Source organism: Mus caroli, chromosome 1 (genome assembly GCF_900094665.2).
Source record: "Mus caroli chromosome 1, CAROLI_EIJ_v1.1, whole genome shotgun sequence".
Lineage (NCBI taxonomy): Eukaryota > Metazoa > Chordata > Mammalia > Rodentia > Muridae > Mus > Mus caroli.
The window spans coordinates 66,202,644-66,224,847 of NC_034570.1; the positions used below are offsets into that span (position 1 = coordinate 66,202,644).

General features: G+C 48.0%; 1 protein-coding gene across 2 annotated transcripts in view; it reads left to right on the forward strand.

Annotated features, from left to right (window-relative positions):
- Positions 1–22,204, forward strand: part of Smarcal1 (SWI/SNF related, matrix associated, actin dependent regulator of chromatin, subfamily a like 1) — a 51,598-nt gene that overhangs the window by 9,607 nt on the left and 19,787 nt on the right. For both annotated transcript variants that reach the window (XM_021170518.2, XM_021170525.2), the window contains exons 6-11: positions 3,167–3,353; positions 4,802–4,952; positions 6,182–6,340; positions 8,752–8,817; positions 17,152–17,292; positions 18,677–18,892. In XM_021170518.2, the coding sequence (XP_021026177.1) occupies positions 3,167–3,353; positions 4,802–4,952; positions 6,182–6,340; positions 8,752–8,817; positions 17,152–17,292; positions 18,677–18,892 (920 nt within the window). The remainder of the gene's footprint in view (positions 1–3,166; positions 3,354–4,801; positions 4,953–6,181; positions 6,341–8,751; positions 8,818–17,151; positions 17,293–18,676; positions 18,893–22,204) is intronic.

Below are 22,204 nucleotides of genomic sequence, written 5' to 3' on the forward strand. Positions count from 1 at the left end.
GCTGTGTTGCTTTCCCTGCTGTCTTCTGACTTCCTGTGCTTTATCAGATACTGGGTGTATCTGATAAATTTGTGTCCCATTTATCCTTTGGGCATCTTTGGGCTGGAGACGATAGGGTATTTGTTTGCCTGGCATGCAGAAGGCCTGTTTTTGATTCAGGGGGTGCCTGTTATCCCAATACTCAGGAGGTAGAGGCAGGAGGACTAGAAGTTCAAGGTCATCCTTGGCTACCTAGCAAGTTTGAGGCCAGTTCGGGCTACCTAAGACCCTATTTCAATCCTACCTGCCTCACTGGCAGAGTTAAATACAAAGGAAAAGCTTTTTGTTCCTTGAGCAAGGCCTTGCTACAGATTCTAGATTTAGAACTTTTATAGACTTTTCCTGGTTACATTGTCTCAGTAAGGAAACCTTTGCTTCCCTTCCTGGGGACATTTGGAGGCCGTGGTGAAGTCAGTGGTGACAGAGTAAGATTTAAATCCCTGCTGTATCTGGAACCTGATCCATTAAGAAATTCTGAAGCCAGCTCTGAGCACTGAGAGGCCGGCCGGAGAGGGCCCTGCTGAAGAGAGCCTGGTTCCCACCGTGGCTCAGCCTCCGTTAGTGCTGCAGACCTGGGGAATCTGCTCCTTTTTTCTGACCTGGAGGTCCCCTTCCTCACGTGTGAAGTCAGGTTATTGACCTCAAACTAGCTGAGCACATGCATTGAAAGCCACTTAAGAAATGGCAGTGAGGCCTGAACATGTCATCAAAGACCTGATGAGAGTCCTCTCCTCTAGGAAGTGCCTCTCAGGGATTTCTCTGCCCACGTGACTGGAGGCCTTCTGCCCACAGCAAAATTGGCATGAGGCCTTTTGTTTTCCCTAGCTGTCACAGTCCAGAAGGGATCTCTGTGATCCTGTCTTGTCAGCTGCTGTTTGAAAACACGAGCATCCCTCGGCTCTGCGGCTAGCGAATTCTGGCAGAGAGCTTTTTGTAGAAATGACTTCTGTATGACTCATGAAGCCAGACAGCACGTGCCTGTCATCTGCCAGCGCCAAGGAATGGACAATAGGCAGTGCTGAGGAGGAAGGGTGGGATTCTCAGAGGCACCCAGTGAGCTGAACGGGCAGCGCCAGCCTTTGGAACCGGAGCTGTAGGAGACAGTGGCTTTGGGTTGGGAGAGAGTGGTGCTTATGGAGGCCGCACTCCAGCTGCTCTGGGCTGCTCCCTCCGGGCGTGCGGGTTCTGAAGATTGCTACAACTGGGAGGAGAGTGGCTTCTGCCAAGTACACCGAGTTCTCAGTCTCCCAGCGCTTGTAGAAATTAGCACATTCAGATTTAATTTAAGATAGAAAGTGGATTCCCACATCACTGTGGAACAGCCTACTTTATATTGAAGCCATCAACCTTATCTATTTCCTATTAATTTTGTTCATGAAAACTTTGCAGAAACAACTGGTGTGTGTGTGTGTGTGTATGTACTTACATACATACATGAGTGTATATATGTATATATATATTTTATTATATATACTGTGGGTGGAGAGGGCATAAACATATACATGTGATCAGAGGACAAACTGGTTGTGAGTCAGACTTTTCTGCCGTGTGGGTTCCAGGGATTGGATGCAGGTTTCTAGGCTTGGTAGCAAGCACCTCTACCTACTGATCCATCTTGCTAGCACCTGACACTCATATGTAGTGAAGGGCAAAAAAATGAATTTAAATAAACTAGAAATACCAGGCAGCAAAAGATAGCAGCAAAGGGCTTATCCATCTGCGGGCATACCAGTGTGCACCCTGCTAGTCCAGGTAGTCCAGAACTTTTGGAATACCCTTAAGTATTAAGAAGCAGCTGATCATGACTGCCTCTATGTTAAAGAGAACCATAATTTTACTAGTAAAAAATAAATTATATTTCTCTACTCTGTCATTGTCAAAGAATAGCAGTGGACAATCCACAGTCAATGGCATGCATGTGTTTAAAAAAAAATGTTTATTAAAAATAAAACACTAAAATAGGCCTTTGCTCACTGACTCCTGTTTTGAGACTAGGTCATGAGCAGTCACCTTCAGGGTAATGGATACATTGTATTTCCTTTCTTTTACTTGTGTGTGTGTGTGTGTGTGTGTGTGTGTGTGTGTGTGTGTGTATGTGTGTGTGTGTTTGCAGGCATCCAGGTCCATGGCATATCTGTGGAGGTCAGAGGGAAACCTCAGGAGTCCCCATTTTCTATCTTTGATACCGGGTCTCCTTGTGCTTTCCTGCTGCATATGTGAAGCTGGTCCAGGAGCTCCTGGGGATTCTCCTGTGTTTGCCTCCTGTCTCCCTGGAGAGGCCCTGGGATTACAGACTCGTGTTATGCATTTGGCAAAAATGTGGTTTCTGGGGATTCAACCTCTGGTTCCGACATTGGCACAGCAAGCTCTTCTAGTCACTGAGCCTTCTCTTTGCTTTCATGCGTGCGCACGCACGCGCACACACACACACACACACACACACACCCATTCCCAGTGACAGATACTTTACCTGCTTCACTAGAGATGGCATCCCTTCTCAGGGGGAGATGGCTACTTTCATATGAAACAAGATTTGAAGTCTGTGTTTTTCTTGGTCTGTGACCTGTGTGTGGATTCTGCTTTCTGATCAGGTTTATTGACAGCACTACTGTCTACCGCTCTAACCTGGGAACACCTAGGGGCTTCTCTTTGAAGAGCACAGTGTTTCTTCTGCCCCCCAAACATGTGCAACCATCAGAATGAAACTAAGACCAGAATCATTGTTTTCAAGACTTGCTTTTTTTTAGGGTCTTTCTGAGCTGATTTTTAATGGTCTGCTATTTTAATTGATATGGGTCTTTGGATTTGAATGGAGCTATAAAGGAAAAAACTTAGGTTGAAAAAAAAATTGTAAGCATGGGACAGCTCTTTCCAGTCTTGTGTAGTTTGCCAAACCACTTTTCTATGACTGGGTACCCCTCACATCTGTAGGAATTGAGGACTAGAAAGAGGGGATGCTGGCTGTTGTCTGTCACAGTGCTCAGCTAGCAGAATGTTCTGCATTTAACCCTTTTAATAAGATGGCGTGTGGCAGTATACCTCTCACTGAATTCCTTTCCCTTTCTCCTTTCCCAGGTCTTTTGGACTTGAGCGTTCTTGCTCATACACCCCTGTTTTTTCTTTCCAGTTGCAAGGTCACGTGAACTGAAGCAAGTTCAGCTGGACCCTCTGCCCAAGACAGTGACCCTGGCATTTGCATCTCAGCTGGAGAAAACGTCTCCCAAACTGAAAGCAGATGTGCCAGAAGCAGACCTTTCCGGAGTGGATGCCAAGCTTGTGTCTAGCCTCATGCCCTTTCAGAGGGAGGGAGTTAGGTAGATCCCTGGTCCTCCGCTTGCTCTCTCTCACTTGACCTCCCTCAGAACAGGTGGAGTTCGAACGCATCTCTGAATACCTTGCATGCGTGTCCGAAGCATCTAGGCATTAGAGCCAGGTTGCTGTCACCAAAGCCCATTGTTACCATTGATGTCCAAGTGTGTGTTAGCCAGGACTTCAGATTGCACTGGTGCAGAAACCCAGTTCACATCAGCTGAAGGAAAGAGCTTTCTCGGTGCAGGAACAGGAGACCCAGGGCTTCCCAATAAACTCTCTGCTTTCTTCTTAGCTTGCACCTCAGCCTGTCTCAAGCCAGGGGCTCTGTTCAGGGGCTTGTGGCTGGTGTCCCATAGTTCGGCAGCACAGACTAAGGGCTGCTTCTGTGCTGCAGAAAGGGGAGCTGCTGCTTGTGGCTGCTGAGAGGACGAGGATACCCGCTGGCCCACGTGCTGCTGGCCTTGGCGTACTGGCCTCTGGTCCCCAGAGGGCTGCTCAGTTGGTGCATCTTGGGAAACAATTACAGAAAGGCCAAGGGCAGCTGAAGTCCTTCTAGGACCCCTAAGCTAATTAGAAAAGACTGCGCTCTTCGTTTTTTGCTGTCTAAGAAGGAAAGAGAAAGAACTATTCACCAGCTCATTACTAGGTTTCTGAGCCAGCAACAGCTTTTCACAAATTAGATAAAGAGGACTGGAGTTTGGAGCAGGGGACCAGATGTCTGGTGCTTAGAGTCTTCGTAGTCTCTCAGTGATTCAGCGCTGCTTCTGCTCACATTACTCCCCTCTCTCTGCTGAGATGATGGTCATAATGCTTAGGAGATGTAAGTGCTTTGTCTCCTGCTTCTCCCATTCTCTGGGGCAGGTAACATTTACTCCAGCCTCACAGTCTCGCTTGGGGGTGCAGCAGGAGGCACAGCTCCTGAGTGAGAGAGTTGAGATTCCAACCCAGGCCTGGCAGGCTCCGCAGCAGTAGGCTCCACCTTTATCCACAGACTGTTAGCAAGGCCCAGTGCACTTAAGTGCTTCAGGTGCGTGGAGGCCGCCAGCCTTGGCTGAAACAAAGCCAGGTTCGCATCCTTTCCCCACCTGTCCTTTTTGCCAGTACTTCCAGTCACTGCTGGCTCCACCTGCTCCTTAGCCTGTATCGTGGTCTTCAGATGCTGTTTCCAACTCCAGACTCTTCTGTCTGTCCTGGGCATACTTCTCAGTGGAGATCAAACCCTTAAGTCTGCAGCATCCCTATCTGGCTCCCTCCTCCTCGTACTCCATTCTCTAAATGGCTCCTGCCCTATCCTTGCTAGGAAAAGTCTTGCTGTGAGCAGAACCCATTCTGGTCAGTGTTATACCCAGCATAGAGGGGCCCCTCAGCTCTATGGGGTGGCAGGTAAATTAAGACGGACAGGACGCCCCATGCAGTGATACCTGCCTTACCCTGTCTTGTCTGTGTACAGCTTTGCCATATCAAAAAGAGGCCGCCTGCTACTTGCTGATGACATGGGCCTAGGGAAGACCGTCCAAGCCATCTGCATAGCAGCTTTTTACCGAAAGGAATGGCCCCTGCTGGTGGTCGTGCCTTCCTCTGTGCGCTTCACCTGGGAGCAGGTTAGTTCTCTGCACCAGAATCATTGGGAAAGGCCTCCTTAGGGTTAGAGCATCGAAATAACAGTGCCGGGGCAAGCCCTGGGGTCTTTTAAGGTTTAGATGTGGGTCAAAGACCAGCAGAAAACTAAGCTGGTCCCTGAGGACAGGGAATCATGTTATCTCCACAGGGAGGAAAGCCAAGCAGTTGCTAGCTTAGGGACCTCTTGCCAGTCCCTCAGCAGATACTGTACCTCTGTGCTCTTGTAAATAAGACCTTCTATCCACCCTGCACCTGATTTCTGCAATGCCTTTATTTCCTATTGTCTCTCCAAATCCTGTGACATGATACCCAATGACCCACTTTTCAGATAAACAAACAAAACCTCAGGGTCAAGAGCTTTGCCTCCTAAGGAGGCAGCTGCCTGACTTCAGATCAGTGCCTTGTCTACCCTAGGGTGGTGTGCATAGTGTGTTTGGACCGCCTAATAGATGAAGGCCCGATGTGAACCTTGAATAATTAAATCCCTCTAAGCAAACCCAGTGAAGGAAGGCCCAGCTCGTTCCCAAAGCTTGTGGCTTTGTGCTGCTGGTGTGGTGCCAGTCTCTTCACAGGTTAAGCTCTTCCTAAGGTCCCAGAGTCACGGTGCAGAGGATGCACCTCAGCCTGCTGCTGGTAAGGTCTGGATCCTGCCACTACCTGTGGACAGTGTCATCATGTATCTGTAGGGGCTAGATTTCCCTCAGAAAGTCCCAAAGAGTCAGGCCACTGCTCATAACCAGAGAAGTGATGTCAGGACATGGCACATGCAAGCAAAGGGAAGGGGACCCCTAAGTGCTGGAGCTTCCGTGTGGAGACACCCAGTGGGCTTCCTAAGGCTCCTAGATACCTGGTTTATCGAGTGATCCACTGTGGGGGACAGCGGGGGGCTTTGAAGAAAACAGTGACATAAATGTTTTCATTGTGCCCAGGAATCACAGTTTTCTTGGAAGAGCTACAGTCTTCCCCAACAGGACCATCTAGAGATCACAGAGGGGAAGGCACAGGCATGGGAAGGCCTGCTCATGGGAGAGTCCTGTCAGGAAATTAAAGGGTGGGCTAAAGGCAGACAGAGGCGATCAGAGTGTGGTAGACGCAGGAGGCTGTGAAGACGAACTGTGTCTTCAGGGAAGGTTAAACTTGCCCCAAATCCCAGCCCCAGTGTTGATGGCTTGGCTGGAGTCACTGCTTTATACTGTCCTTTCCCCTGCAGGCCTTTCTTCGGTGGCTTCCATCTCTTAGCCCAGAGAACATCAACGTGGTGGTGACCGGGAAGGGCCGCCTAACAGCTGGCTTGGTCAATATTGTCAGCTTTGACCTCCTTTGCAAGTTGGAGAGGCAGCTAAAAACCCCTTTCAAAGTCGTCATTATTGTGAGTAATGGCATAGCCCTGAAGTGCTTTGTTTGTCTAGACACTCTGAAGGGCTCCACAGATGTGGGAATTTGTGTCCTCCTTGATCCTCTTTGGGTTTGGGGGAGAGAGAGCAATAGAAATCGCTGCCTTTCTTTTATAGAGAATGATTTTTTTTATTCCCTTCCCGAAGCAGCCCTTAAGCCTATGTACCAGACTTTCCTGAGGAGCGTTTAAACAGGTGGGACGAGTCTGTTCAAAGGTTTCTAGTCTGCCCCTCCTGTATTGGGAGGCTAGGGATGGAGACCAGCATGTTGCACAGCAGACCATTCTAGGTCCCAGACTACTGCTGTGTCAGGAACAGTGTGTGTCTGCATTGGTACCGACTTGTCAGCGCGGCCGGAGCCATACAGCTCAGCAGTCAATGATTCTCTTCCAGCTGGTGTGAAGACACGCCCCTATCCCTGCTAAAAGGAAATCAGTTTTTACTTGAGTTGTTCTTAGAGATGTCATCACCTGCCTCCAGAGCCGAAGGTGCTGCTTTCAGCCGCTGGCTTTCTTTTTCATCTTCGCACACTTGATGAACATCTGGGGAGACTTGGTGGCCAGCCAGCTGTCAGCGTAGAGTATGTAGACATGGTTCCGAGTACAAACACCTCAGGAGCTCAGAACAGAAAAGGAGAAGGTGTGATTGGAGACCCCAGAGGACGTGTAGTGTGTTCCGGACATGAGAACCACCCTGTGTTCCTTAGTGTGTGCAAACGAGAACGCATACTTTATCAACGCTATTTTGGGAATCTGAGTCTGTGGGGGAGCCGTGTTGGGCTTGGCATGGATTCAAGTGTGGTTTTGAAAGGACGCCAGCATTCCAGTGAGGTGAAATATTAAACGAAACATCCCAGGATGGTCACGATGGCTCCGGGATGTGGGGACGGTGGTGGCTGCCTTTCCTGACCATGCCCCTGTCTCAGGTGTCCCACCTGCAGCCACTGCTCCCCCCTGTGGTCCCAGGCAGCACCACCTCTAATTCACTGGAGCTGGCAGCGCGGGCATATTCATGTCGGCTGAAAGTTTGTGGCCTTGAAATTGATGTGTTTCTGTTTCTGGCTCATCACTCAGTCAGCCTTGAGGTCGAGGGCAAGCTGCTTGCCGCTAGTGTTACCTTGTCCTCAGATGAAGCAAACAGCCTGCCATCTTCTGGCTTCTCTGCAGCAAGGGATGAAGTGGCAGCTCTGAGAAGCACTTGTCACCGATGAGGCTTCTGCTCATGGTTGATGCTGGCAGGAGAACCTTTTTACCTGTGCTTAAAAGGGCCAATTCCCTTTCATGCCTGACACATTTTCTGCAACTTCTCTCTATAAATGGCGTTCTCATGACTTTCATGAGGGTTTACCATGAATCAGGATCATGAATGTAGTAGCCCAGGCGTCTGGGGGGTGCTATCTTGACAACTAGGGACAGGTCACCTCTCACTCTGTCTGTTGTGTCTTTGAAGCCCCACCCCCACCCCCTTTTAATCATAGCTAAAATGGAGCAAGTTGGAAGCTTATAGATTCGCGCAGGGACAGAGGTATGATCACTCGTGGCCCCAGGTCCAGGGAATCCTCCTTAGGTGGCAGGATGGCTTTGAGGGCTGCCCCTGTGTTAGCTTATTTCAGACACGGCAAGCTGATATGCTTATATCCATTTTATCTGATAGCATGATACTTATTTTATAGGTAGAGAAACTGGTACCATAGACAGGTCATTTAGTGGCTCAGAGTCAATTAGCAATGTGCCAACCTAAGATTTTCCCTTCTGGGAAGGAATATGTTCATCATTCCTTTGTCTTTAGAAAATAAGGCACATTTTATGTTTGTTTATTTACAGAATGTACAACTGTAAGTCATCAAATGCTATATTTCCAGCACAGTGTCCCCCAGAGAACAGGGATCAGTCTGTTTCTCCTCCTTCCGTTCCCACAGTGCTTTGTGTGCACGACTGTGGTGGCATGATTGTCTGGTCTAATGCCAGTGTGTCTGCAAAGGCTGAGGGCAGTGCCAGACCCCAGAACTTGACACCAGTTGAGAGCATGTAGGAGGTCTCCAGCACGCCTGACTAATGCCACGCAGTTGTGAGGTGTCTCCCACAGGGTGGCAAGGCACCTCTCAGGGGTTTGTCCACCTATGTACCCAGTGGGCAGATCAGGGCACATATTCACTAACCCCCTTTCCAGGTGGAAAACTGCCCTAGAGAAAGAGACAATATCTTATCCAGTGTATAATAAAGAATCTGCCCCAAGTCTGGGTCCTTCCCTAGGGTACTGGTCCATCACCTTGAACAGCTATAGGTCAAGGGAGGCATCCTCCTGGCAGATACCAAGCCAGGCTCGAGTCAGGTGGGCTGCCGTGGATCAAGGACTGCGCATTCACCCATGTGGTTGTCTGTTGCAGGATGAATCACACTTCCTCAAGAACATTAAGACTGCCCGCTGCCGAGCAGCTGTGCCTATCCTAAAGGTAAGTGTGGCCCAGAGGAGACTTAGGGCCTTAACACAACACTTGCTCAGACAGGAGGGGTATGCAGGCCAAACAGATGCAGCCACGCTGATGAGCTATGGGCAGTGTTGACACTGGGCATCTCTCCTTGGGCTATGTGCTTGTTCGTATCCTGCCACGAATCCAGTCCACGTGAAGTCCTATTGAGAGTCCCAGACTCAGATGGGAAGAGACCCTGAGTCGTCTTCTTGGCTTTCTGCCAGCACAAGAAGCCTGTGACAGTGTGTCACTAAACAGCTCAGGAGAAACTGCATCTCTTGTAGTAGCAAAGCTGTCACAGTGGGAGGCGTTATCTAAGGGCAGCCAGGGCTGTGGGTGTCAGAGAATAACCTCAGGCAAAGCCGAGGCTTGCCCGGTGAGCTAACTGATCCTTTACGCTGGCCAGGGCCTGCGGTTAACTGAAGGCCAGCGGGGTACTTGTTTCCTTCATGTTCTCAGGTCTGCACCTGCCCCTGAACACACACACACACACACACACACACACACACACACACACACACACGGGCTGTTCTGCCTTGAGAGCATGGAAGCAGTGGGCCTGAGAGCAGGCTCAAGTCTTTCTCAATACACACTCTGATGTAGTTCTGTCCTTGTCTTTGTCCTGGGTTCTGTACCTCACTCCTCAGAGATAAGCCCCCAAAATGCCATTTATACCCCCAAGGTTAGGAAGTAGGGAAGTACCAACATAACGCTTCCTGGTGGGCAGGGGAGAAGCCGCTCACAGATGACTTTGGGGGAACTGCTGCTTGGCATGGACTGAGCAAACTGGCACTCAGTTAATCAGCCTGTGTAGTATGTGAGCGTTGAAAACCACAGCATTTAGTGGGGCGTGGTGGTGCATGCCTTCACTATCAGCACTTAGGAGGCAAATGCCAGGCAGACCCACATAGTCCCAGGACACCCAGGGTGACATAGAGACCCTGTCTTAAATCCGTAAACAAACAAACAATAAAACGACAGCAGTTACTGCTCAGAACAAGCTTTTGTTTTTATGTTAAGTAAGGAAAGCAAACACACTGAATGCTGGCCAAGCTCACTGTCTGTTTCCTACCTCTCCACAAAGCTGTCTAAAAAGTAGTTTCAGCTCCAATTTTTAAAAATAACAATAAGTCAAGGTTATGTCATATGCTCCAGATCAAAAATGTAAGTCTTTAACCTAAGCTTGACTCCATTATAAACTTCTATATGTCAGTATCCACTTCTGAACACACCTAAATGAAATATCGCCCCAGGGTGGTGACCTGTTTAGGGGAAAACTTTAATATGCTCTCCTTAGAAAAATATTAATACATCTTGGTACCATTGTCCAATATTACAGAGTCAGTAAAATTAAATCTCTCCCTCTGATTGTTGACAAAAGAAATTGCACAGTAGAATAATTCTGTATTTGAGTTCTGAGATGACATCATGTTAGCAACCGCTTTGGTGTTGAGTTGTTGCCTGGGTGGGCGCATGGCGCCTCATAGTGGGGTCTGAAACGAGTGTCTATGGCCAGACTTGTAGAAACAGCATGCACATCTTCAATATCCTGGGTTTATTTCAAAGTGAAGTTTTAAAATGACTATTCATTTGGAGCTGAGACGAAAGGATGGACCATCTAGAGACTGCCACACCCGGGGATCCATCCCATAATCAGCCTCCAAACGCTGACACCATTGCATACACTAGCAAGATTTTGCTGAAAGGACCCTGATATAGCTGTCTCTTGTGAGGCTATGCCAGTGCCTGGCAAACACAGAAGTGGATGCTCACAGTCAGCTATTGGATGGATCACAGGGCCCCCAATGGAGGAGCTAGGGAAAGCACACAAGGAGCTAAAGGGATCTGCAACCCTATAGGTGGAACAACAATATGAACTAACCAGTACCCTCCGGAGCTCGTGTCTCTAGCTGCATATGTATCAGAAGATGGCCAATTAGGCCATCATTGGGAAGAGAGGCCCCTTGGTCTTGCAAACTTTATATACCTCAGTACAGGGGAACACCAGGGCCAAGAAGTGGGAGTGGGTGAGTAGGGTAGTTGAGGGGGGGAGGGTATGGGGGACTTTTGGGATAGCATTGGAAATGTAAATCAAGAAAATACCTAATTTAAAAACAAAAAGGTGTGCACCACCACAATGCACACCTGACAATTAAAAAAAAAAAAAAAAGACGATTAAACTGCTAGCTGCTATGTGGTCCTTTGCATTTGCAGAGTAGGGCTGAGTGGAGGGGGCGCGGGGGGGGGGTGGGGGTGGGAGGGGGGGAGTGAGGACTTCCCCTGTGCTGGGCTGTTAGCTCCTTTCTCTTCTCTGCTGTATTTTCAAATCCAGCCCTGCTAACCCATGCTGTGGGGCTGAGGTGTACATGGTGGGATTTTTAGCAGTGTTCTTTGCCTCTACCACCACGCTGTAGACCTCTTGATTGTGACAACTCAGCTGGTCTCCAGTTGTTACTCCCTGTCACATCCTATAGGGAACATGCCACTCTTTACCCGAATCCTAGCCCCTTAACCCTCTTTAAAAAAGCACTGATCTCAAATACCCTATGAACTGAATCTAGATGCTTTTGAAATAAAATAATTGCCCTCGATTTTTCCTTCAGTGTATACAGGGTCTTGGGAATATATTCTTGGCCTGGGTTCAGTCCTCAATACCAGACAGACAGGCAGACAGACCGACCGACCGACCAACAAGCAAAACCTTTATTTTCATAATATAGCAAGATATTTTCAGCAAATGCCTCAAGAGGTGATTAGATTTCAGCATACGAACAGATAGTGGAGTAAAATCAAATCTAGAGAATTAGGGGGTTTGGGGTGGTTTATTTGATTGACTGATTGAAGCAGAATCACAGGCTGACCTGCAGCTCTGTATGTCGCTGGGAATGGCCTTGTCTTCTAGCTCCCCCGGCCTGCACCTTTCACGTGCTGAAATACACACATCTTTGGATCTTCCATCTTTCCTGTCCCTACGTCCGTCCAATTCATGCTTTACTTCCATAAGAATGCCTAATTCTAAGTGTGTGTTTTCTTCTCTGCAGAGGAATCTACAGCTCCTGCTTTGTCATTGTTTCCTCCTTCCTCCTCTTTGAGACAGGGCATTGTGTAGCCCAGGCTGGTCTTGAACTCCTCATCTTTTTGCCTCTGCCTCGTGAGATCACAGGTGGGCGCCACCGTATCTGGCTGCTCCGACCTGTCCAGCTTTGGAGTTGACCTACCCCGTTGAGAAAAAAGGCAAGCTGACATTCCTACTGAAAAGCCGTGATTGGGTGGGTGTGCACTAGCAGCCCACAAACTCAACGCATTTATTACACGCCACTGAATGAGGAAGCAGGTGTACTTGTATGCAACTGTAGGAGGAGGGTGGCTAGCTCCTCTCGGTAGGAAGTCTCTGTAGGGGAGCATTCTCAGACTGCAGTCATCTGGAGGAAGCAGCAATGATTAATAGTTTCTGCTACACTGGTTTTAGCTAAAGGCCAGTATTCTTAACGTTAGTACAGAGACAAGGGGACAGCGTACACCAAGGAAGGCTTTGCCGTTGGTGTGTGTGGCACTGTGATCCTTGACATGGCCACACTTATGCCTACAAAGCACACTTACCCTGGACTTCATTGTCTCCCACACCTAGTTTTATAACAACCCTGCTTTATACCTATGAATCTCCCCAGATTGTGCATCCTGAAAACCATCCCAAGCATTCCAAATGGCCACCCAACTCTTACACATAGCATACTGTTATGTAAGTCTGTCAAAATGGGTATCCTCTGTTCTGTTTGGATTTGGACCCAAACAGAAGCTTTTACGTACAACACTGCAGTGACTGTCTTTTCCAGGGACACAGAAGGGGTACAGGGTGAGAAAAGCAGCACCTCTGTTTCTGAGACAGGGCCTTCTCTGCCTTTCTCAGGCCACAGGGGAGAAGGGTGTCCAGTGGTAGATTTCATAACCCCGGGGAATGACAAAGCTACAAAAAGAGGTCCCTGTATCAAGCCATCCTGGTTTCCTCAAGTTCATTACAGAATGAGGATTCAAAGGGAAATTATTGGAGTCTAATATTTGGGGGGAAATGGATTATTCTTCCAAGAAAAAAATCCCCCGAAATACTTAATTTTATTATGTATGCCATCTTATAATAATACCTATACAGAAACCTTAAAACTCAGAATAGCATAACTTTAATAATCCATGATTGTATTCTGCATTGTATTCTCATTATAGGGTCTTGGTAAGGTTAATCCTTAGACCTGTAGTTACAGTCTGCACTCTGACTGATCTTGATGAAGTGTGGCATCCGAGTTGTCATAACCAAGAGCAGTGGTACTGATTTAATGTAGAAGCACCATGTTGGCCAGGAGCGATGGCTCAGCAGTTAAGAGCACTGGTTACTCTTGCAGAGGTTGTTTCCAGCATCCACATTGTGGCTTCAGACTTTCCGTAAAATAACTCCAGGTCTAGGAGATCCAGTCCTGGCCTCGGGCAGGCTTGTGGTGCAGATGTACAAGCAGGCACAGAGAAAACAAAATGAAATACAAGATCACTGCACTTAGATCCAGGCGGTAAGACTGGTACCCTGTAGCATCTCTGGAATATGGCAGGAACACCTCTAGGTTTTTCAGGTCTTCCATTCACCCACTGGGAATCATTCTCACTTCCTCCTGGCTGCAAGCCTGCTTTTGGTTTTGATGTGGGAATTTTTGGTCATTTGACTCCTAACGAGGGTTGCCATTATTTAAGATTATTGGCTGCAAACGTTACTTGTGAAGGTTCTAGAGTGACTTGTAAACCAGTTAAAACTCTAGCTCACAGTGTCCTCGGTATTGGGGTCAGGAGAGTTGGGACTTAGGCAGACTTGACCTCTCTCTGCTGCCACCTGCTTCTGAGCAACCTCATCATAACGTTATTTCAAGTGCTAGAGAAACACTGGCTATAAAAATGGAACTCAGTAATCGTGATGATGCACGTCTTTAATCCCAGGATTAAAGGGATGCAGAGGCAGGCAGATCTCTGAGTCTGAGGTCAGCCTGGTCTACAGGGCTACACAGAGAACCCCTACCTGGAAAAGCCAAAGGGCGGGGGCTACCTCAGCTTTGGGGAACATGATTTTATTTCCTTGGGGAAATGTTATAGCCAGTCAGAGTAGCTCAGCAAAGCTAGTTATGCTCAGCTATGGCAGGGGGCACGAATGGAAAGTGGTAGCTTCTCGCTGTTCGTTGGGTGGTGGACTTGAAACAACCCCAGCTCTTTGCTCTGAGCATGCCTGGGCTCACACTTTACCATCTGTGTGTAGCTTCTCTGCTTTGGCTAACTGCATAGCATTCTCCATTCCATGTGCTAGCTTGCCTTGTCTCTGAGGCTCTGCAGAGCTTCCGAGCCTGCACTCTGAGGAGACTTAGAAGGCCAGCTGCCCCCCCCCCCCCCCCCCCCCCCCGCCCAGTGTCTGCCTGTGAACCGCATTACCTTCCCAGCAGCACACAGGAGTTCCTTAGTGCCACCCCACTCTGCTTTTCTCAGGAGCTGTTGTCTCCTTAGCCGGGGGAGTCGGCTACACAATGTTTAATGTAGCATCCATTTATGTCATTTTACACATCTTTATTTTCCTAGGTGTCTTCCTCAGAGATAGACCAAGCGTAGCAACTGTTTTCAGGCGGGCACAGACAAAGGCCTTAGAGATGATTGACCACAGCAGTGTGTCTGAGCACAGCGCTGCTTACATCATCCTGGGACAGATGAGATGCTCTTCCGGTTTCTTCCCAGGCTCCATCCCAGGCAGGCACAGCAGCCGCCCAGGGAGAGGGTTCAAGATGTGCAGATTTCTCCTGTGAAACTTTTCGTTTCCACTTTTTATTTTTTGTCTGCTGCTACTTTCCTGATGTGTCAAAGCCACAAACAGAGATGCTATAGACATCATTCAGGATGCCCATTGTTATATCAATGAGCCTGCGTTAAACTGAGCAGGAAATTGTAGGCCTCAGAAACGAACTATGGAAAATCAAAGCTGGAGAAATTCCGGGCTTTGCCGTCAGAATGGGATTAGGTGTGGGCAGCGGCTGAGAGGGCAGAGTGCATTTTGAGAATTATATGTTTCCATATTTAGGAGGAATCCTCTTTCCTCCCATGGTTACACCTTTATTTATTTATTATTTTTATGACTCAGCACATCCATTTTAAGGCCCTCTTTCTTCCCTGTGGACATTCAGTTCATGTGGTTGCCCTGTATTACTGTCGTGAACTCAGGGTTTCGGTGGTTAACAAGCGGTTTCCACGCAGCTGAGTTCCACAGTGGGGTCTCTTCCAAAGCTGTGTGAATTTTGCCTCACGGTCGCAGCGACTTGATGCTACAGTCTCTTCTTGATCTCACTCTTTCCCATCTCTCTGAGAGGAGTATGATCTGGGTGTGACCGTCTCAGTCAGACCCGAGTCGGTGGGGAAGAGGAGAACTGGGAGTCCCTGTTGGTTCAGCCAGCTGTTCATCTCCCTCCTGCCCACGCTGAGCAGCCTGCTGCAGACCCAGGCTGAGCCTGGTCAGTGGAGCTGGGTCCCATCAATGAACATTCTTAGTACAGTGAAGTTAGTAAAGACTTTTTTTCCTTAAAAAAATAAATAAATAAAAATAAAAAAATAACCAGTGAGTCTAATGCCTGCTGCCCCAGCATGGAAACTTGAGTATGGCACTGGGTTTGAGCAGAGTCAGGCAGGTCCCTAGAGCTCATTGGCCAGCCAGCTTAGCCAGATGGATAAACGACCCTGTCTCCAAAAATAAGGTACAGTGATCGACAAAGACACATGGCATGGACCTCGACCCCCATGCACATATCACACCTGTGCACGCCTGTATACACATGAACATGTACATATAATACACAAACAGAATTAAAACACTAGATAGAAGCTTCTACACAGACTGTCTCTGTCATTTCCTCTTGGTACTAACGGGGTCTTTATGGTAAATCTAACTTGAATTTCAGAAATCTTTTCTGCAGCAAATTCAGGCCTATTGATCTCTCTTCTTTGCTCCAAAGCTGGATCCCTTGTGTTTACTTCATGTGCCTTGCAACAGTAACTAGCTTTCCTCTGAATTTTTCTCAGCATGTAGTGTGCATTGATTGATTACCTACTTTGTGCCAGATGCAAAGTGCTACAGCCAGGAAGTAGGAACACAGCCCCCACCTTCATCTCTGTATTAGCCAGGGTTCTCTAGGGGAGCAGAGCTTTAGAGTGAAGGGGTGTGTGTGTGTGTGTGTGTGTGTGTGTGTCTGTATGGGATTTATTAGAGTGGCTTACAAGCTGTGGTCCACTTATCCCAGTGGTGGCTGTCTACCAATGGAAGGTCTAAGAATTCAGTTCAGTCCTTGAGGCTGGATGTCTCAGCTGTTGTTCAGTATACCCCAGAATCCTGAAAAAGTAGGCTATAATGCCACCAAAGGAATGGACTTGCTCGAGAGGGTGAGGGCAAGTAGGCAGAGAGGGAGGAATCTTCCTTCTTCCCTGTTCTTTCTGTAGGCTACCAGCAGAAAGTATGACCCAGATTAATAGAGCTCAAAGATCTGGATTAAAAATGGGTTTTCCCACTTCAAATTATTTATTTAAGAAGAAGGGAAAAAAATCCCTCATAGGTGTGCCTATTTGGGTTTTAGTTAGTTCCAGATGTAGTCGTATGACCACCAGGGGCAGCCTTCACAATCTCAAGGAACTAGCAAGAGCTAGTTCAGGAGGCTCAGGAGGAAGGAGTGCTGTGACAGCGGCCAAGTGGACTATGGATGGCGGCTGACACCTAACTGCTTGCATCAGCAGACCATTTAGTTTTTGCGAGGCATGTGGTCTTTTTTGGCTAGAGTACGTTGATTTAGAGACCATACAGTTCTGGAGTGAGGCTTGTCTTCGCCGTCTTTGGTAAAGGAACGATCTGACATGTTCAAAATTGAGATTGGGCTGGATCGATGGAACAGTGGAGAGGACTGCTTGCTGCTGTTCCCAAAGAAGTGAATTTGTTTCCCAGCACCCAGATTGTCAGCTCACAATTCTCTGTAACTCCAGTTACCTTCGGACCTCTACTGACATGTTCTTGTGCGCGCACTCAGAAAAATAAATATGTAAAGTCAAGAACAGCCAGCCAGCCAGCGGTGAGAGAGCCCAGGAAGTGGAAGATGGAGCTGTGCAGCCTTGGGGAGTTTGCTGTTCCTGGGGTGGGGGGTGGGGACACCCAGCTCCTGCCTTGTCGTGGCATTATTGATATTCTGCATTAGGGAACCCCTCATAGGAATAGCAGTCCCTTCTTCCCGACTCTGTTGAGAACATCTTTGGCTGTTTTGTTTTTAGGTTGCCAAGAGGGTGATCCTACTGTCCGGCACACCCGCCATGTCGCGGCCCGCAGAGCTCTACACGCAGATCATTGCTGTCAAGCCAACCTTCTTCCCTCAGTTTCATGCCTTTGGACTCCGCTACTGTGATGCCAAACGGGTATTCATCCTCTTGTCTCCATGCCCCGCCCCTTTACCCTCATGTTGCCACTTTCCTTTCTGCTTCTTGGTATGAACCAAGAAATGGGCCAGAAACCCAGGTAGTATTTTCTAGGAAAGGCCCCAGCAGTTACTCCACAGATACGAAGGGCTCTGAGTGGTGCCATCTGGGTCCAGCTCACAGCTCCTCTGCAAGGCTCAGAGCCGGGGCTGCAGAAGGAAAATCCAAGCCAGAAGCAGTCCTAGGAAAGGTGCTGAGGCAGGCTAGAGGGAAGAGCCCAGGCAGAGCCAAGAAAGCAGATGAAATAATGGATGTTTCTGGCCTGGGAGGAAGTCCTCTCTACAAAAGACCGCAGAGAACCTTGGAGCACATAGAGTGGAGCCAGATTGCAAGCTGCCTTGGGCAGGTTTCTCTTGAGAGCTTGTGCTCATAGGTACTGACCCCCAGGAGTAGTTGCCCCTGACCCACAAACCACCCCTCTGAATATGACTGCAAACCTGCTGTCTGCACAGCTCCAGTTCTCCAAGGATGGCAGAGAGTACTGCAAGCAGAAATGCTCCGCGGTGATTGTCACTGTTTGTAACATTCGCCCATTCAGACCTTAGTAATTTGTTTTATGGTCAAATAGCAAATATACCGAGTCCCTATTTGCATCAGAGACACTGATAGTTCAGAGAAATGGCAATCTATGAGCGAGAATCCCTGCTATGTGAATTCACGATTGCCTTCCATATTTTAAAACCACTTTTAAAATAGAAAACCTTCAGATATTAAAAAACATTTCCATTTACTCACAAAGTACATAAATGTAAATCACAGTGCTTTGCAGGGTTAATGGCAGACTGTTTTGTTAGGCAGTTGTTGAAGTGGCTCCTCGGTTGTTGAATGTTTTTAAAAGCCATATGTTTCATTAACACAGTCAGCAGCTCGCTCTCCCCGTGATTGTTTCCGAAGTAGATTGTTTATTCATCTCTGAGTGATGCTTACCTCAGTCCTGTTGGCAAATGATTTGCTTTCTGAAGAGGATTCCTCCTTCACCTAACTGAGTCTGTAGATGAGCTGGACCAACCGTGGAGCTCACGGTTCTGACTCTGATTGTCCCAGCCTCTGTCCCCAGGCTCTGACACTAAGGCACCATCCTCAAGCCCTGCTTAGTCTCCTTCCCACTGGAAATGTCAAATTGTGGGCTGCTGTGACAGGAGTTTTTGGTTTATCTTCTCCCTGGCTTTCCCACATCCCTTCTGCCCTCAACTGTCTCGACTGGGCTTCATTCAGTTTTGTAAATCCTCTTGGAGCTCTCCGGTCACAGTCACGGTGGGGTGATAGGAGGACAGAGTACAGTCTGGAGCCCCTAGGCTAACAGGCGCCCCCTCTTTCCCTTCAGCTCCCTTGGGGCTGGGACTACTCGGGCTCCTCCAACCTGGGCGAGCTGAAGCTGCTGCTGGAGGAGGCAATCATGCTGCGGCGCCTCAAATCCGACGTGCTCTCCCAGCTCCCGGCCAAGCAGCGCAAGATGGTGGTGGTCAACCCTGGTCGGATCAGCTCCAGGGCCAAGGCAGCCCTGGATGCAGCAGCCAAAGAAATGACCAAGGACAAAACTGTGAGTATGGACTGTGAGTGGCACATCCACAGTGTCCTATCCAGAGAGTGAAAGCTGCTCTGGGCGTGCCATGTGGAGTTCTCTGAACCTGGCTTTCTGTTACCTCTTCTGCCTCCTTGAGCAAGAGGAGCCAACCATGTCACTCCTCACCTGACCTCTCTTGTGTGTGTAGGGAGCATGTGAGAGTGCTGGTGTCGGCCCGTGCCATGTATCTCGGGTTGTTGGAAGCTGGGATTGGTATTCAGAGAGTGAAAGGCTCACAGAGCTGAGCTTAGATGTGGCTCTCCTGCCTTTACCTTAGAGCTGCATACACGATGCTCTGCTGGCTGCTCTATGCCATCCTCTTACTCAGCGCCAGGCTGCCCTAAGTGCCGAGAAGAGCCTTGCTCATACTGAATGTGTGCTTTACTACTGAGCTCATCCCAGCCCAGAGCTCGCTTTTAGACAGACTCTCACTATGTAGACCTGGCTGGCCTGGAACTCACAGGGCTCACCTGCTTCCAGCTCCTAGGTGCTAGGATTAAAGAAGTTCCTTAACGCCTGACCAGAGAACATGGGTAGCAACTATTACTGTGAACCAGGAGAATTCAGGCATGCATGTTTTTAGATCCAATGGTACAGTTTTATTTTGTTTTTGCTAGAATGGTGGTTTGTTGTATGTGTGATTGAGTAAGGTCATTAGTGTTTCTTTCTTGTACCTGGACTGCCTTTGGAAGTAGCTTGAGAGCATGTGGTATAGAAACCAAGAAAAGTAGAAAGAATGGGAGAGAGAAGGGGTGATGGGGGGAGGGGGGGATGATGACAGCATGATGGTGGTGCATGACTTTAATCCTAGCACTCAGCAGGCAAATCTCCGTAAGTTCAAGGCCATCCAGGTCCAAGACACCTGGGGCTACACAAAGGGAGGGAGGGAGGGAGGGAGGGAGGNGGGAGGGAGGGAGGGAGGGAGGGAAGAGAGAGAAAGAGGGGGGCGGAGAGAGAGAGAGAATATGAATGAATATTAGCAACTGAATTGAGGAAGAAACTCACATTGCTGGGCAAGGCAGCCAAGAAGAAAAAGAATGGAAGGAAGCTCTGAGGACTGTAGTTAGGACAACAAGTTGTGTGAGCAGCCTTTAACCCTGCACCGGTGTGCATAGCTCTTTAAGTGTGGTGCATAGCCTCACGTGCTATTTCACATGAAGCCTAAGAGTTTGACTTCATACTGAGCTAATATTTTATTGGTGGACTTTCAGGTAAGGTGTGATGGTTAGACATGGTGGGCGTTTCATTAAGCAGCCATACAAACACCTTCCCTTCGAGGGCATAGTGTAGTACTTCCACACGTAGGACAGGAGGCTGAAGATGCAGAAGGTTAGTGCCCATTGCCTCCGGTTCTGCCTGCTGGTGACAGTCACCCTTTCCTCATATACGGTGGAGTTCTCGCTCCCTTCTAGAAATGATGAAAGTAAAGTCTGCGCTGTGGTAAAGTTCTTGGAGCATCCAGCTAGAGCCAGAGCCCTTCTCAGTCCATCTGCTGTCCATCCCCTGAAGTCCGCATGGAAATCCAGTGTTTAACTTCATCCAGAAAGGGGACGCAGCCGTGGACTGGGTGACCACAGGCAAAACCCCACCAGTTGCAAAAGCCCTTAGTCCGTGAGGTAACGGTGTTTGCACGGTTAGTCAGATACGGAGGCTGTGGCTCTGTGGGAAGCCCTCTGTTATTGTTCCTTTCAGCCCCAGTTCCCTCTCAGGCTACTGTCACGGTAGCCCCATCAGGCCCTAATGGCCTGTCTGTCAGGGCTGGCTCTTGGCTTTTACACACCTTCCCATCTGGAAGACGATGTTATTATAACCTTTGTATGTATACACTAGTGAAGGTAGAGGGAAGACGACGTTATTATAACCTTTGTATATACAAGCAAAGGCAGAGCGGCCATTTATTAAAAGCTGGTTCCCTTGAGGAGAGCTGGTTATAATGGTCCTTTGTGCGAAGCTGCTTTCTGGTCAGCAAAAGAAGCAAGAAGATGAAACAGGTCTGTGCAGAGTCCCAGGGACAGCATCCCTTCTCCCTTGTCACTTGGCGATCCATTCAAATGTCCAACGTAGAATAGAAATCTGGAAAACCCAGTGTATCTATTTTAATAAGAGTCTAGGACTCAGGATCAAAGAATGCAAGATGTTTCAAAATCCCTTGCCCATAGCTGGAAGCCAGGTGAGACCATTACGGATGCTAGGATTTCTACTTGGTTTTCTTTTTAAAGATAAAACGATTGATTTCTCCTACATTAAAACATACTGTGGCTGAGGATGTAGGTCAGGGCTGGAGTATTTGCTTAGCATGGACAGGTCCCAGCTTTGCAAAAGGAGAAAAGAGAAAATACAGTAGTGTCAGTAACACAATAGACGTGCGCCGTGTAGAGGAAAGGGAAGCACATGTACACGTGGCACTTAATGAACACTGTGGCTTCTGGGCGTGGTGCTTCATCTGTGTGCGTTGCCGACTAAATCCCACCCTCAGGTTCTAAGCCCTGATATCTGAGCTCCTGAGAAATGCTGTTTCTGTTTCTGCTATTCAGTAGAAGTGCAACAACTAAGCCACCGCAGTGCTTCATGTTGCCCTCCTCATCCGTGCAGTGAGACCTTCCGCATAGCCATCCTCACTTCCGAGTTACTACACACACATTGCTTAGAAAACTGCACCGACTGTTGTTATTTTTTTGCCCTTCTATTAAAGTAACTATCTTTGATTTCATATATTTTTGTAGGTAACATTTGTATATTAAGATATTAACATGCATGTATATTGGGGGCAATATACATGCTACAGCACACAAGTGCAAGTCAAAGGACACCCCTATACATGGGCATTCTATATAAAATATATTGTATATGCCTATATGTAGCTTTCTGTGTAAAATATATTGTATAAATAAAATGTACAAAAATATAACTAGATATAAATATATATGTAATAGGCAAATGAGTTTTTAAAGTTTATTAGATTTACTCGTATTTTTTATGCCTGAGAGTTTTGTGTATATGTGTATCTGTGCACCGTGTGCATACTTGATACCCAAAGAGATGAGAAGAGAATATTGGAATCACTATAACTTGAGTTATGGATGGCTCTGACCCATGATGTGGATGCTGGGAATCAAAGTGGGGTCCTCTGCATGAGCAACAAATGCTCTGAACTGCTGAGCCAGTGCTCCATCCTTGCCACTCCTCGTTGTTTTATTTTATTTTATATGTATGGGCAATTTGTCTGCATGTATACCTGCGTTCTCCCTGGGAGCCTGATCCCTTGTGGAGGCTAGAAAAGGGTGTCAG